This window comes from Cavia porcellus, unplaced genomic scaffold, assembly GCF_034190915.1.
Source record: "Cavia porcellus strain 051 isolate PalLab524CR breed Dunkin Hartley unplaced genomic scaffold, mCavPor4.1 scaffold_2, whole genome shotgun sequence".
NCBI lineage: Eukaryota > Metazoa > Chordata > Mammalia > Rodentia > Caviidae > Cavia > Cavia porcellus.
The window spans coordinates 84,567,442-84,583,478 of record NW_026947485.1 but is presented as its reverse complement, the minus strand read 5'-3'; the positions used below and the strand labels follow the sequence as shown (position 1 = coordinate 84,583,478).

The window sequence follows — 16,037 nt, the reverse complement described above, 5'->3', positions numbered from 1 at the left end:
GCAGAGCTGGAGAGACCCCAGCCCCTGGCCTCACATTGTTTGAACAAGACAAGTAGTGCGAAGCCTCTTCCCCAGAACCCCGGAGGATGGAGATGGCAGAAGACAGGGTTCTGGGCAGACCCTCTGGGCAGCAGCACAGAGCCCTCACTGCACACCTCCCAGGGAGCACTGCCTCCTTTGGGGATGGAAGGTGACAGGGAGACAAACCCAAGGCTTAGGCGCCATATGCTAATGCCAAGCTCCTGGCCCTTCCCATCTTTCAAATGGCATGGTTGGTTTCTTAAGCTGAGTGTGAGCACAGCATCAAAAGGTAGTGGAAGCAGAGTGGACGCCATCACAGAGTCACAGGGGAAGAAAGAAGAGTGGCATGGCCTGGAGACAGCACACCCAGCCCGGCAGCGGGCAGCAAGGGGCACTGACCTGTGTCTGGAGGCCGAAGCTCCGAGCTACCTTGCTGAAAACTCACCATGTCACCGCGGGGCTGTGGGCCCCACCCTCTCAGGCTACTGAAGAATGCAGAAGGTCCACCAGGCTGCAAAGTGAGAAGGGTAAGAGTCAAGGGGTCACACCCTGTCACAAGTCACCCTGAAACACTGGCTCTACATCCATGAGGCTGGCCCCACCCCAGCGCACTCTGCCTAGAACAGCCTCATGAGGGTCAAAAAAGAAAAGGCTGCCAGCTGAGTGTGGGGAGGCATAGGCAATCCCAGCACTCCGGGGGCTGAGGGAGGAGGACCCCGAGTTAAAGCCCAGCCTGAGCAATTTAGCAACTTAACAAAATACCTTGGTTAAGCCTCCCAGCTTGGTTGGTGGAACCAAGCCTATTAGAGCTAGACACAAACCTGGGTGATGTACCAATACCCCAGCAACTTCATACAACTGGGGGAGCAGGCTCAGCTGTTTGTTCAAAATTAAGACCAAAGTACCTGGTAGTGGGATTTTAAGTCAGGTCTTTCTGATTCCTCAGCTTAGCTTTAAAGTGCCCTTCTCGGGAACACAGATCATTCTCTCCCAGTTTGGGGCCCCTCTCTGGGAACTCCTGGGAGAGAGTGTGCCATTGTTAATAGGCAGGTGTTGAAAGGATTGTGCTTCTGGCAGATTTTAAACAAGTACAGAGAGTCACAGGGAAAGGCCTAGCCCACAACAGTGAACTCACCTCTAAAAGTACCTCCTGCTGGCAAAGCAGATGGAATGTGTCAAGTCTCAGGTCCCTAAGCTCCTTGGCGGGAACCTGAAGCACTGGCACAGCAGCTGGCAGAGCAAGCTCCAGATGTGGGGCTTAGCAGATCTTCTGATCCTGAGCAGAACCCCAGGTGCCTGGGTGGACCCCAAAAGTCTCCTTCGCCCTTGCTGCCCAGCAGGCTCTGAGGTCCAGCATAGCACAGGGCATGCTGGGCTCCAGGGTTTCCTCAGAGCCATGGGCAGCCAAGGCAGCTGAGTAGGGAAATGGGAAGTGAGGGAGACGTGTCCCCAGGGCAGTTTGCTTCACACGCTGCTCCCCACACCCAGTGAAGTTTCCCTCTGAGGGGATCTTTGCATTTAGCACAAAAGGAAGCCCAAACACAGGAGCCACCCTTTGAGAATGGATATTCCCCCAAGAAGACCAGGTTGTGCAGTATTTGACAAGCAGGGACAGCTCTGGAAACCTAGTGTAAGGGTTTGTACAGAGATTGACTCCGCCATGGGGGAACATGCTGGGGAAGAAGGGCCTGGGCTTCTCTGAGTGTCACGAGTCCCCCAGTCTGGCCACTAAGCTGTTAGCAGTGTCTAAGCCAAGTGACCTCTGCCTACACACACCAGCCCCAACAACCACACACACACACACTCTGCCCCTGCCCTGTCTCCACCCAGCACCCAGAAGGACCGTTCCCCACAAAAGAATCTGATCCTCTCCCTCCCCCAGGTGCTCCCCATTGCCCACAAGACAAGCCCCTTCCCGAGCGGGTCTGTGATTTGAGCATACCGTAGCATGGTCTTGCATGAGGAGCTTCACTGAGCTGCTTAAACATACAACACTCCACCTCTATCTCCATGCTCCATGCCACTGTCTCTCTGCCCATGGCACTACTGCTGCCCCTCAGCTCTCTTCTAAAGCCCACATCAGAGCCTCCTCTGAGCCTCCACTCAGGCCATGTCCCCCACAGGAAGCCCTGTGTCCCCACTCACATCACTGGGCTTTCCCCTCCTGGGGCCGATTTACCATCCTTCTCCCACATGAAGAATCTGATTTCTAACACAAACGGTGATGTTGGTGGTGTTAATTTAGATGTAGCATCAAAACCCAGCTGTTGAATGGGTCAAGGGATGAAGATATGGATCCACCGTTCATCTGTTGCATGTTTCAGCGCCTCTTACAGGGCTACAGTATAAAAACAATCCTTGAAGAATATCCAGGGAGAGTACTGAGGAGAAGGCTGAGGAGGACCCAGGGACGCTTCAGAAAGAGCAGCAGAATTCCCAATGTATGCAAAGCACAGTTGGGGACATCAACCTGGCCCAGGCCCCAGTCTCAGTGGCCATCGCTGCTGGCCAACTCAGCATTGCTTCTGACCCCCTAAGCTCAGCCTGAGCCACAGACATGAGGTAAGGAGGGCCCAGAGAACTGGGCTTCTCTGGGGCTCACTCTCCCCTGGCTCACCAGGTGGCAAGAAAGATAGGAAGATGATGTGTGGATGTATGTGTGTGCACGCGTGTATGTATGAACAGGTCTGGCATAACAGCCCCAGCACAGACCCTCCGATCCGCAGAGCAGAAGAGGATAGAGGGCCTATGTTTTCCCTCTGCAGCTTCCCAGTGACCCAGCAGCTGGCCTTTAGGCAGACTGCAGGAGTTAGTCAGCTGCCTCCCTCTAGCCTGTCCCCCAAAATGGCCATGAGCCTGCTTTGGGTCCTCTCCCAGATATTCTCTAGTGGCCCTTTGCCCTGGCCTGCATATAGTCAGGAAAGCAGAGTCAAGGGCAGTGCAAGGACTCTGTGCTGAGTCCCAGCTAAGGACAGACACCAGGAAACCAGGTGTGAGACTGAGTGGGGACCATGGGCTCCCGGTTCTGTCTTCCCAGACGTGGCTGCCACGACTGCGGGTCTTCCCCAGGGGAAGTGACAGGCACCTTTCTTGCCTCACCCGTCTAGTGTAAGAGTGCTGAGAGCTTCCTAATGTCCAAGTCCCAAGGTGCCTCCTTAGAACCCTCTCTGCACCTTCACTCCCTGAGCCACCTTCCAGGGGAGCAAGGAACTTCAGCATCCATTCTTAACAGGTGCCCCCATGTGCACACTCAGGCCTCTGCACACACATGCCCATTCACACATGTGGACACACACACACGCACATTTCCGTATGCATGCATGCACATTCCTCCACACTTGCATGTGCACACGCACACACAAAAAAGGCTTAGCTTACACCCACAAAGCCCTCCACCCTTCACTTCAACCCCACATGTCAGCAAGGCCACTGGTTCTCCCCAAAAAGTTCCAGCTTTCTGCAAAAAGAACACATAGACTGGCACATGTCCACGCTTCACCTATGGAAAGGACAGAAGGAAAGAGCAGATTCAGTATTTAATATCATCTTAAAATAGATCAACAGAAAACCCCATGAGATCCTTTAACCCAAGATCTCCCAACAAGTGTTCCAGTAAGTATGATTCACTTAGAAGCTTACAAAATGTGAAATTCCATAGTCTGGGGAGTTTGGAGCAAAGCATACCTTGTGTCTTGAATCACAAACCACATTGGTGTATTAAAATCTCTGTGGATCCTGGAGAAAAGATACCTGTTACCAGATAAATGATAGATAATAGATGATAAGAAGGTTATAGATGGATGGATGGATGGATGGATGGATGGATGGATGGACACAAGTTAGATTGTGTAATTAAATTAACTCTATGGGTCACATCTCTAAGTAACACTAGACCAATCACTTTTATTTGATAAAGGAGAAACTCCCAGAGAGGGATTTGTTTGCTCAAGGTCAGACACCAGCAGCCCTGGGACTAGACTCCAGCCTCTTCCCAAAAGACCTTTCTCTCTTTTTGTTTTCATCTCTAAACCCTAGGATTTCCTTCGACCAGAGACATCTGTGCTATTTCCAAGTAAACCTCATGCTCGTGACTACTCTCAGGAACCTCATCAGCCTCTCTTCCAGGCGCACCCCAACTGAAGTGGGCGCCCTTCCCTGCACCTCGGACTGTTAGATCCACTTCAGAGGTGGCAGAGCCCAAGGCAGATGATAAGCCTGACACTGGTCTGGGGCATGGATCCATCTAAGCTGTCTGAGTTAGGGAAGAAAGCTCCTGACAGGGGTCCCAAATGCCGATGTGACCTGTCATGCCATCCGCAAGGATTAAGTTGGAAAACTGAGTGCTGAAGTCTGAGAAGTCTCAAGAGGCACTGGTCACACAGAACTTCCCTGCCCTACTCACCCCCAGGCCAGATGGTCACCCCAACTCTGCCACAGCCACCTCCTCCCCACCACACAAAACCATGCACCTGTGGCCTTCAGTGAGCACTCACTTCCTCCCGCCCCTGTTGCGTGGCCAGCTAATGTGTGGCACAGGTTCACCCTGCCTCCTCCTGCAGCTCTAAGGTTTGTGGAAGGTACAGCAGGCCCCAACCTCTGCCAGCTCCCCCATGGAGCAGAGACGGGGTATGCATGGTGCTGAATAGCAAAGCCCGGCCTCCTTGCGGAGCCTAGCACAGTGCTTGCCATGTGGCACCAGACAGAGAAAGCTGGGGAAGAGAGGGTCTGAGTGACCCTGAGATACAACACGACATGACAGCTCTTCTGGGTGTCATGTCCCTCATCAGAGCTTATGATGGCTGAGGCAACCTCTGGGCCTCAAGCTTGGATTCAATGACAGAATCCGCAGGAGGGGCAACCTCAGGCACATCTCCACCATTCTCCCTCCAGCCTTCCAGCACAGAAGCGGCTGCGCTCAGGGGCAGGGCTTGTTCCTCTACCCTAGCACTGCCTCTCTTGAACCTGTCAAGGCACACTGCGGACCTAAAGGCCACTCGGTGGCTTTCATACTCCAACCAAAGCCACAAAGGCAGGAGCTCAGCCAGAGACGGACCTCCTGGCACAGATCATGAGCACCAGGTAGTGCAGGCCCCACTTTGCTCAGATTCCCCTGGGGCCACTGCTCCTCAGTCCTGTTCTCCTCTGCTGACTGCAGCTTGGGTGCTTTAGAAAGAACAGTGACTCTAATTGTCAGTTCTGAAACTCAGCAGCATCCCTTGGCCCCAGCTCCTGCTCCCCGACTTTCTCCAGGTCCTCCTGATCTCTGACAATTCTCTACCAGGGCAGAAGGGAGAGGCCCCTTCACGGGGCACCATCATCCACACTTCCCTCTCTCCCAGGTGGTGGCCTCTGCAGGTAAGTGCAAGGCAAACACTTCCCCAGCGGACTAGGTGGAACAGAGTGTCAACACCATCTACCCCCAGGTGGGGACACACAGCCCTGGTCCTGGAGACCTGCCAGGCCACCCTGTTATCCAGCACTGTTTGCCTTTGGGGCAATGGATGCCTTGAGCATAGAGGCACCCCAGGAGGATGGCTGGCCCCAAACCACCTGTCCTTCATGTTTGCCCTCAGACCCAGCTGCTTGACAAGTGACTCTTCAGCAACTACTCATCCTACACACTGGCACACCCATCACCCAAAACTGTAGGATCCTGAGCAAGCTGGCTCCTCTCAGCCACCTCTACATCCATCAGATGTGGTGCTGGGCTCCAGCATCAAAGTGCCATGGCCACAGTGTAAGGCTCTTCTATCTGACAAGACAGCAGGGTTGACTCTGACCTTATCAAGAGGGAACAAGAAAGATGTGCGGCTTTGGTCACAGACACTCTGAGCCATCAACTGATACACAGGAGTTTGTGCCATGTTCTGGGGTATATGTCCATTACCACATGTGCAGGCATGACATGCATTCTGGAATATATCACACAATCTTGTACATACATTTGCACCTTTGGGCAGATAGCACTTTGAGGTATATGCATAGGCTGGGGCACACAGACACTCTGGGGTATCTACACAACGTGTATGTCTACACCCTTGGAATATAGCCACCACTGTGACTCCAGAGGCTCTAGGTCAAAGACCCAGACCGTGCAACAGGATAAAGCTGTGTACAATGCATTGCCACATTTTGGAAATCTCAAGCACTCTAGGAACCAGTTCTTGCACCTTGCAAATGGGCTAATATGGAAGTTACCTCCTAGGGTCTTGGAAAGATTAACAAGGCAATGCCTGTCATAGGCTCATCACCACGGCGAGCACGCCAGGAACTCTTGGTAAATAATAGCTTTGTTACTGCTCATGCATTTAAAGGTATTTTCTAACGTATGCATAATCACATGGCCACAGTATTAAAGTGTTTGAAAACTCAGATAACAGGAGAAACACTTCATTCATATTTATTTCACATTTGATCTGTAAACTTTTTATTTAAAAAAAAACCCACTGTCATTAGCAACATGTGCTGACATTAGTTTTTCTTTAGTGAAGTAAGAGCACAGGCCTTCAACTGTCTCTGAAACATGTAGAAACCAGGTTGTAAACACGAGGTCTCTGCCTCCTCCTCTGCCTTCGGCCGTTCATCAGTGACATGATCCCAGCCAGAAAAGCAGGGGGAAGGGCAATACTTTGATACATAAGAGCTCTTGGGGCAGGAGCTGCACGGTTTGGCAGGCCCATTTGTCTTTTCCAACTGGTTTACCTTGGGCAAACTGCATCAGCTTCGCTCCTTCCACATTACTTCCACACCTCTGTGTCTAAAAACAGCAGCTAAAAGATTTCCCCTCAGTCAGCGCTTTAGGGAGGGGTGGGCGCACATACATACAAGATAGAAACATACAGATTCTTCTTCAAGCAGCAGCCCCAAGGGATAGAGGGAGAGGCCACCGGAAAGTGCCAGACTTAAAGTGAGTTACTGAGGCCAACAGGGGCCTCAGAGGATAATGGCTTTATACACAGGGCTGATGCAAGGCGGAAAGGTCCATTTACTTCTGTCTTGGTCCATCACTGCAATATTTACATAAGAAAAGGCAATTACGCTGGTAGGCACAGGGGGAGAAAAAGGACAGAAATCTTTTCCCTGCCAGGAAATCCCAAAGCAGGTCCACATCCCAGGGACAGTAACCAGTTGCTGATTAAAACAAAAAAAAAAAAGACACACAGAGACATAATAACACTAGAACAGAGCTTGCATTGCAAAGGGGCTTGACCTGGATCAGATGCTGGGTCTGCCTGGAGGGCACCCCTCAGCCTGATTCCAACCCAAGGCCACAAGACACCGGGGCCCCCAGGTTTACTATCAAAAAACAGTGTGCATTGAGAGGGCGAGCAGGGGCTCCCCTGAGTGTGAATTTTAAAATTAGAGAGTTTGGGGTGGGGGAGAGCAATTAGTCAGAGCTGAGTGTCCCCTTCTGGTTTTCCCTTTGTGAGCCACCCGCTCTGGAGTCCTGCGTTTTCTCTGAAGACCTGGGAGAGCTGTGCTGGGGGAATGAATGAAAACACCTTTAGAAAACAATACTGATTAGGGGCGGCCCACCAGGAAAATCTATCCGGCTCAGGAACAGCCATAACAACAAGTAGGGGAGGGTGTGTATGTGGCCTCCTAGTCAGAACTTTCCCCGTGCGCAACAGGAGATGCCTGCAGGAGGCCGCGGAGCACCCTTCAGGCCGGGAAACACGAAGCAGGAAGGTAGGTCCTAGGCAGCCGCAGAGTTTGGGGCTGCTGGGAGACTCTGCCCTCCAAGCCCCTGGCCTGTAGTCTGCGCCAGCCTGTAAGCAGGATCCTGCGGCCCCGTCACACGATCCGCTTTCTGTCCCCGCGGCAGAGGATCTTCTTGAAGGCGCGGCGGAAGTCGTGGTTGAAGATGGTGTAGATGACCGGGTTCAGGGAGCTGTTGCAGTAGCCAAACCAGAAGAAGAACTTGAAGAGCGTGCGCGGCACCGAGCAGCCCACGGCCGTGAGCGTGTAGGTGAAGAAGAAAGGGAACCAGCACACCACGAACACCCCGATGACCACGGCCAGCACGAACGTGAAGCGCTTCTCACGGTTCTGCCGCCCGCGCCAACGCGACGCCTTAGCGCCCCCGCCACGCTCCTCCCCCGGCCCGGACCCCGAAGTCCCGGACCCCGCCGCCCCCGGCGCGCGGCGGGGCAGACTGTCGCCGGGCTTCACCTGGCTCGCGCGCGCCTTGCTCTTGGCCCGGAGGCCGCGCTCGGGTCTGCGGGCCCCCGGGGGCCGCTCTGCGTGCTCCGACGACGAGCTCTCCTCCAGGTCCAGCGCGTCTGCGTCGCGCGGCCCGGCCGGCGCGGGCTCCCCGGGCGCGCCATTGACCTGAGTGGGCAGAGGTTCGGCCTCGGCGCCCCCCGGGCCTACGCCGCGCTCCAGGCCCAGGCCATTGGGCCGGCGCTCGGCGCCCCCCGGCGGCGCGGCGGCGTGGGCGTCCGGACCTCGGCGGCTGGGTGGCACGCGGGTGCGGCGCTTGGCTATTTGGTAAATGCGCACGTACACCAGGATCATGATGAGGCAGGGCGCGAAGAAGGAGCCGATGCTGGAGGAGATGACGTACCACTTCTGGTCGTTGATCTCGCAGCGCGGCTCCGCAGGCTGCTGCCCGCCGCCGCCGGCCTTCTCAAAGGAGATGAGCGGCGGGAAGGAGATGACGGCCGAGATGACCCACACGGTGACGATGATGGCCTTGATGCGGCGCGGAGTGCGCTTCAGGTTGTACTCAATGGCCTGCGTGATGGACCAGTAGCGGTCCAGGCTGATAGCGCACAGGTGCACGATGGACGACGTGCAGAAGAGCACGTCGAGCGCCAGGTAGATCTCGCACCACGCCTTACCAAAGTACCAGTAGCCCATGACCTCGTTGGCCAAGGAGAAGGGGATGACGAGCGTGGCCACCAGAATGTCTGCCGAGGCCAGAGACACCAGGAAGAGGTTCTGGGGCGCCTTGAGCGCGCGGCTGGTGAACACCGCGATGATGACCAGTACGTTGCCGAACACGGTGAGCAGTATGAGCAGGCCGACCAGGCACACCAGCGTCACCGTCACCTGCAGGGAGTAAGGGGTGGCCCGGGTGCCGCCTCCCGGCGCCTCGGTCCCATTCCAGCTCGCGTTGCCGGAGTCTGGCTGGAGGGAGCCCATGGGCGCAAAGCTGCCCTCGGCCAGCGGCTGCTCCTGGCGGAACATGAACGCGGCGCCCGCTCACCGGGCCTGCTGCCGGCCGCCTCCCCACCCGGCGCCCGTGGGTCCTCCTCGTCCTCCGGAGCCCCGTTCACCCCGCCGCGCCTCGCATAGGGAGAGAGTCGCTGGGAGGCCGGCCCGAGCTGGGGAGGCGCTAGTGACCCATGGGCCTGGTTCCCGCGAATCGTGCTGGCCTCCCGCTGCTGCAGACGTTGGGGGTGGGGGGCGCTTCTGAGCTCCGAGCTCCTCCACACAGGCAAGTTTTGTCTCTAAGCGGCAGGAAAGAGTAGGGCAAGCTGATGGTTAGAGATTTGTGCTTCAGGAAAGGACATCAAAAATCATTGGTGGCCTGTTGATTAGTAAGGCTATCAGGAAATTACACACATACTACATTTAATACTATATATATATATATTCATAGCCTTGACTCGAGCCTAAGTTAAAGCAAGAGATCTTACCGTGCACAGGGGCCGCCCCCAATCCCGGGAGACAGCCAGGAGGTGTAGACGTGGGCTCGGGGTCTTAAGCTTGTCTTCTTATACTCCTAAAGCGGTTACGGACTCCCTCGCTTCTTCCAGAAGAGGCGGTGCGCGTTGGGCCCGCCCAGGGTCCGGGTCGCGGACTCCGCCGCCTCTGCGAGCGCCGCGGGACTTCCAAAGTTGTGCGCCCTGCTGGGGCCAGGGCGCTGCGCGTGGAGCTCGGCGGAGGCGGCGGCGGGGTGAGGAGTGTGGGGGCCGCATGAAGTCACCCCGGTCCTCAGGCGGGCCGGGCTACGGGAGCGATCGGCCCTCTCGGAGCTGCGGCCGAGGCAGTGTGTCTTCTGGGCGTCGGTTCGGTAGCAGCCGAGCGCAGCAGGGCGGACCGGGGTCGGAGGACCGAGTGAGTTGGAGCAGGAGTGGGGGAAGAAGGTGCTAGGGTGGCCGGCCGGCGGCGTGCAGATCGTTGGGCTTCTGCACCAGAGCCGGAGCCTCTGCTGCTCCGCGGCGCTACGGTGGACTCGTTTTATAGCCCTGGGATCAAGTCGGCGTTGCCGAGCAGCCGGCGTCAGCCCCCACGTGGGAAGCCGACCCTCCTCCGCAGCTCGCGCCTCCCCTCCGCGGGTCTAGCACCCGCGCCCAGTGCCGAACCCCAGGGAGTGCTGCCCCCCAGGCTGGACCGGCCTTTTGGAGAGTCGAGTACCCAGAGAAAGGGGATTAAAGAGAGATTCTGGGTGTGGGGGTGCGGCCTATGCTAGGAGTTGGCGGTGCAGCTCCTGGTCGGCGCGCCAGACAGCAGAGAGGACCAAGCGCAATGCTCCGCCAGCTGGGTCCTGGGCAGAAAGGAAAGGGGAACCCCTGGAGGGCTTCCAGAGAAGCAGCCTCCAGTTGGGGTCGCATCCGGAGCACCTCAATTTCTACCCGACCCAGTGATCCTAGCGGAGGAGGAAGGTGGGGGTTCGGGTTGAACCCCTAGGGCAGAATGTGCAGTACCATCAGAGCAGTGAGTCTGACCAGAGTTCAGACTTCTTTTGGGGAGGAATCGATCACATGTCCTCCAGGCCGTGGAGCCCTCTGCCGGATCCCAGAGGCCTGGGGTCTGGACCGAAGCCCCACCCCGCCCCTTTGTGGCTGCGGTGAGGAGGGGTCCTGGAAGCCGAAGCCCCGCGCAGCGACAGAACGAGGGCGCACTGACACCTGCTGGCCACTTGTCGTCACGGCTGGGAAGCGACCCGCTGGGGCAGGCACCTCTTCCAGTTTGAGGTCCTCTGCCTCCACTTTCCCACCTCAGGAGAAGTTTGGGTCTAAACTCAGGAAAAGAGAAGCCAGATTTTAAATTGCACTTTGTCATGTGGCAGAAATATTCCTAAACAGATACTCTCCCCTCTGGCGGAACTGGAGCTTTGATAAAATCACATCAGGAACTACGGGCTGGCAGACACCCCACACCAGGCCTGGCCTCCCACCCTGGATCCCTGTACTATTCTGCGGACCTGTTCCTGTCCAGGTGCCTGCTCTGAACTCTTGGGAACCTCTGTGTCTTTGCTGAGGCCCAAATACCCTATGAATGCCAAGTGGGGGCTCCAAGGCTCCAAACACAGAGTCGTGATAAGGAGATGGAAATATTAGCTGCCCTGACTTGATATGCACTGTATAAATGTATCGACTTATCACACTGTATCTTACAAATTTGTGCAATTAAAAAATTGTTTAACGTTAAACTCTACCTCTGCCCTATCCCTGTTCATATGTATACATCATTCTTCAGCAAGGGGAGGGTGCCCCCCAAGGAAGAGAGAATATTTTCTCTTTGATAAGAAATGGGGGTAGAGATAGCAAGCTTTTCCTTGCATGCTGGATGTCCCATGACAGTTGGCAACCATCCCTAGGGTACCAGCTTGCACTGTACATCTTTGCTTTCCAGATGAGCAACAGGTAGTTTAAGGATAAAGCCCAAGAGGTTAGGAAATGTCAACAGGAGAAACATTAGACCTAAAGAAAATTGTGTTATTTAAGGAGCCTCTAGATCTAAATACCTTAATGTAGTCATCTAAGCTGGAATTCCAAAGACTGAACAGATTGTTTCTCTGGACAGTGAGATGCATGCTGAGGCCCGCCCAGGGCCGGGGGCCACGTGAATAACCTTAGCAGCACCTTCAACTTCAGTGGATGTCTGTCATCTGGCTAGTGATTATTATCAGTGCTGCTTCTCTTGATGTAGATAGATGGTCTGGAAGTTTATGCCTTTCAAGACTTTTGACTGATACCTCGTTTGACATTAGTGTCTTTAAAACCTCTCAGCCTTTACCTCCTCCCTTCTTCACTCTGAGAAATCTTTCTAATTCCTCTTGCTAGAGATTCTCAAGAAAGCTGAAAAGGCAGAATTCCCTCCCCCTGTTGTGTCCATCATGTGTGTCTTCTCCCCAGAGAGCTGGGGAGAGACGAGCATGATGTGCATGCCTATAATCTCAGCAGTTGGGAGGCTGAAGCAGGAGGATTGTCTCAAATTCGAGGCCTGCCTAGGCTACAGGCTGAGTTCAAGACCAGTCTGAACTACATAGCAAGACCCTGTCTCAAAAACATAAAAGCCAAAACAAAACTTTTAGGCACTGCATCTTAGGAGACCATCTCTTCCCATATCCCCCTCAACTTCTAACACAACTTCCTGTTTCATTTCCAAGGCAAGGGAGAAAACCAAAACAAAGTCTGAAGTGTTCCCTTATTGAAAGTTCTGCTGCTAGTTTGTGTGTGACACTTGTCACATTTCCTAACTGCTCCCCAAGAAGCCACTTGGTTTCTTAATTCTTGGGGTTGGAATCTTTTCTTTTCAACTGGAAACACATCTCCCAAGGAGCTGGGGACCCTGAGGCCAGTGCAGTGGCAGCCAGTGTTAATGAGAACTGGGGCAGTCTGAACCCACTCTGTAGCATATCCAGGGCTCTGTAGAGTCGCTGCTTCATACACAAAACCCTTCCTCCTGGCATAGGCGCCTTATCACCGGGGACTCTGCGTCTGTAGTCAGTCACACAAAGTCCATATCTCTGCGCTTTGAAAAGCCACACAGACACTCTTAATCTGAGCCAGATTTCTTTCTGTGCTAGCTAAGAGTGAGCCAAAGCTGAGCAGAGAGATATCCGTAAGGACAATTATTCTTAACCAGGCCTGTATCCCAGCATCACCTAGGAAGATAAATACACTTACCAGTGCCCCAGCGGAGAAATCATGATTCAACTCCAGCGGGGTACAGCTCGCGTATTTTAACAGAGCCCTCCAGGAGATTCTGACATGCACTCTACTGAAGACCCCCTCCCTAAAGCAATCCGTCTCAGCGAGGGTGGGAGTGATGAGCAGGTACTCCTTCCTGCTGGGGCAGGACAGAGTGTCCAAAGTTAGCTGGGAGCCAGGTTGAGAACTGTTGCCCTGAGGCTCAGGCTTGCAGGACTACAACACCACAGACTTCTCAGGAGCTGGGGCACAGCAAACAGTGGCGAGCAACTGTGATTACAGAGGTTGGCTTTGATGACCTGAGGAGGAACCACCCCTGCACCCACAAATGGGGTCCATTATTTTTTCTATTATTAATTTTAAAATATCATTTATTAGCACTGGCCTCATGCCAGGTACAATGCTAAGCAATTTATGTTCCATTATTAAGTACTGTATGTGTTATTTATGTATATATGTTGTAGGCTATGTATCAGTGATGGCAAACCTTCCAGAGCTTTCAGTAATAACAGCCAGCTGTGGCACCTAGGTTCACCGCCACTACTATATACCGTATACTATTTAATTCTCAAAACAAACCTACACTTAGTTATCATTATCTGTCTGTATAAATGGGGGAATGAGCTCAGAGAGAGTAAGGAAGTAGCTCAGGGAAGAAGTGGCAGGATCTGCTCCAACTCTAGGTTTCCTGATTAGGAGTGAAACAAGCTTTCTGGGCCCCCTACTGCGAAGTGCTGCCCTCCATGTACTGCCACAGGGAACTGCACCCCCCCCCCCACGCATCAGAACAGACAGCGCTGATGAGTGGGTAAATCCCTGCCCTCCTGGTCCAGTCCTGGCTCCTACCACAGGAGTAGTGGGCAAAATATATCTCTCTTGTCTGAGGAGGCCCTGTGGGTAGGGACAGCCACACACAACCTGAGACTGTGAGTTCCCCAAGGACACCAACAACTTAGGGAACACCTGAACTGCACCACCCACTCTCGCTGTCCTGGGCAACTGCACACCCTTACTGCAGCTTAAATGTGCTCTGTTTGTTGAGCTTACCTACTCATCTGTAGGCCAGGCTAGCAAGGTAAGGGACTATCCTGTATATTTCTGCAATCTAGAACACATCAGAAACAAGCTGCTCAGAAATCATACTTCCAAGGAGGGTGTAGGAGCACACCTAATAATTCCAGAACTCTGGGAAGCTGAGGCAGAAGATCACAGATTCAGACCCAGTCTGGGCAATTGAGCAAGTTAGTGAAACCTTGTCTCAAAAAAATGTCAAAAACGCTGGGGATATAGCTCAACGCAAAGACCGCCTACCACAAGACACCATAGCACTGCAAGAGTGCTTATGTAATGAATGAGTGAGTGGAGGGAGGGAAGGAGGGATGGATGGATGGATGGATGGATGGATTTTACTTAGAATCAAAGCAGCATAGAAGTAACAGGCCCAGAAATAGGGGCCAAAGTGGCTAGCACCTTGTTCCCAAATAAAGATTTAGTTATGTGTCTGAACTAATTCAGGAATGTAGCTATAAGATCTTTTCAGTCTATTTTTTTCCTAAAAGGAACATGTAAGTAGAAGGAGATGTTCTAATTATAACTATGGCTATGCAGTTTACCAATAAATGAAAGCTCCTTAAGCAAAATAATTTGTCTTGGAGGCACATCTGAAAGCAAAGTGTCCGGCAATGCCAAGCATGTCTTGAAGTCTCTGTCTTACTTTAATGGTGACTTTGTCTAACAAGAACAGGGGAGCTGGGTGGGTGGGCATGTTGTTTACTTTCTGGGGAGGGAGTGTTGGTTGTCTAAGAAAAATAAAAAACACATTAGCCTGGAGACCGAGGCTGTGTCAAACCTCACAGACAGAAAATTCACTACACGTGTACCCGGCCACAAGCCACACACTCAGAGGCTGTGCTGAAACACACTCACCCCTCCGAACATGCTGAGCAGATGTGGGGCACAGTGTTCTCACTGCTGCCGGCCACGTGCACAGCTGGAGCCCAGCGGGGCTGCCACAAACCACAAACTTCTGCCCACGCAATGCCGTCCTGACAGTGAGGGCAGAGGGGAGTCACTGGGGAAACCTCTGATGCTTTCTCTGAGCTATTTCATTCCTCATCTCCTGGTCCCTGTGCTGGAGCCCTTGCTGGCACAGTGTCTCAAAGCTGAATGAAGCCAGAAGGAGATGCCCACTGCAAGAACCACACCAAGAACTGCCTCATCCCCCCTCTAGCCCTGCAACCACTGCTCTGCTCACCAAGGCAAGTGTGAAGTCCTGCCTCTGCCTTTGTTCCCTTCTAAAGAGCCAGCTGTCCTGCCCTGGCCTGGGAAATTAAACCAGGCCCTTTCTGTCTCTGCAGAGGTCCATGGCCAAGAACATAAGGAAAGCAGTTGTTGCCCGGATCTACTCTGCCTTGAAGATGTCAGGAGAGGAGATTCCCAGCTGGCTCTTTGCTGCAGCCTCAGTGTACCCAGCCTGCTTTTGTTTCCACTACAGCATGGGTGTGGCTCAGGGACTGTGGTATACTCTGTGATCCCTGTTACTCAGGAGGCTGAGGCAGGAGGATTGAAGTTTGAGGCCAGCCTGGACAGCATAGTAGAGGCCTGAGTCAAAATGAATGAAGAGCTGGGGAGCAGTCATAGAGCACGAGGCCCAGAGTTCAGTCCCATGGGGAGGAAAGAAAGCTGCAAGGGAGAAGTTGAAAGGGGGAAGGATGAAGGGAAAGAGTGGGGGGAAGGGGAAAGATGGAAGGGAGTGGGCAGGAGGAAGCATGGGAGGAGAGAGAAGAGGAGGAAGGAGGGGACTAAAGTTGGCAGGGAGGAAAGGGCGAAGGTTGGATGGGAGGGGAGGATAGGGGAAGGTGCAGGACAGAAAGGGAGGGGAAGGGAGAAGCATGGGAGGGAGGGAGGGAGGGAGGGGGGAGGATGGAAGCTAGGGAAGGAGGGAGGGAGGGAGGGAGCAGGCAAGCTGTCAGGCAGGCGTGCCATCCCCAGCTTTCATCTGCTACGTATTTTAGCTGTCATTCATTATGAGGCCTTGGGTTCAATTTTAGCAATCATAGAATATGAGGCTCCCAGACTGCTGCTGTCCAGACAAGTAAGAATGCTGGACCCTCCTTCCTTTCTTCCATT

The 16,037-nt window shown here is 53.8% G+C and overlaps 1 protein-coding gene across 2 annotated transcripts; it reads right to left on the bottom strand.

Annotated features, from left to right (window-relative positions):
• Positions 1-6,405: 6,405 nt before the first annotated feature.
• On the bottom strand, positions 6,406-11,312 carry Adra2a (adrenoceptor alpha 2A). 2 transcript variants are annotated; one of them, NM_001172846.1, is given in 4 exon segments: positions 7,816-9,172; positions 9,174-9,183; positions 9,185-9,194; positions 9,196-9,219. In NM_001172846.1, coding segments are annotated over 4 exon segments (1,395 nt in total). In that variant the 5' UTR covers positions 9,214-9,219.
• Positions 11,313-16,037: the final 4,725 nt, after the last annotated feature.

Coding starts and splice junctions, on each gene's coding strand:
- Adra2a (XM_063233722.1), bottom strand. CDS start 9,213: ATGTTCCGCCAGGAGCAGCCGCTGGCCGAGGGCAGCTTTGCGCCCATG.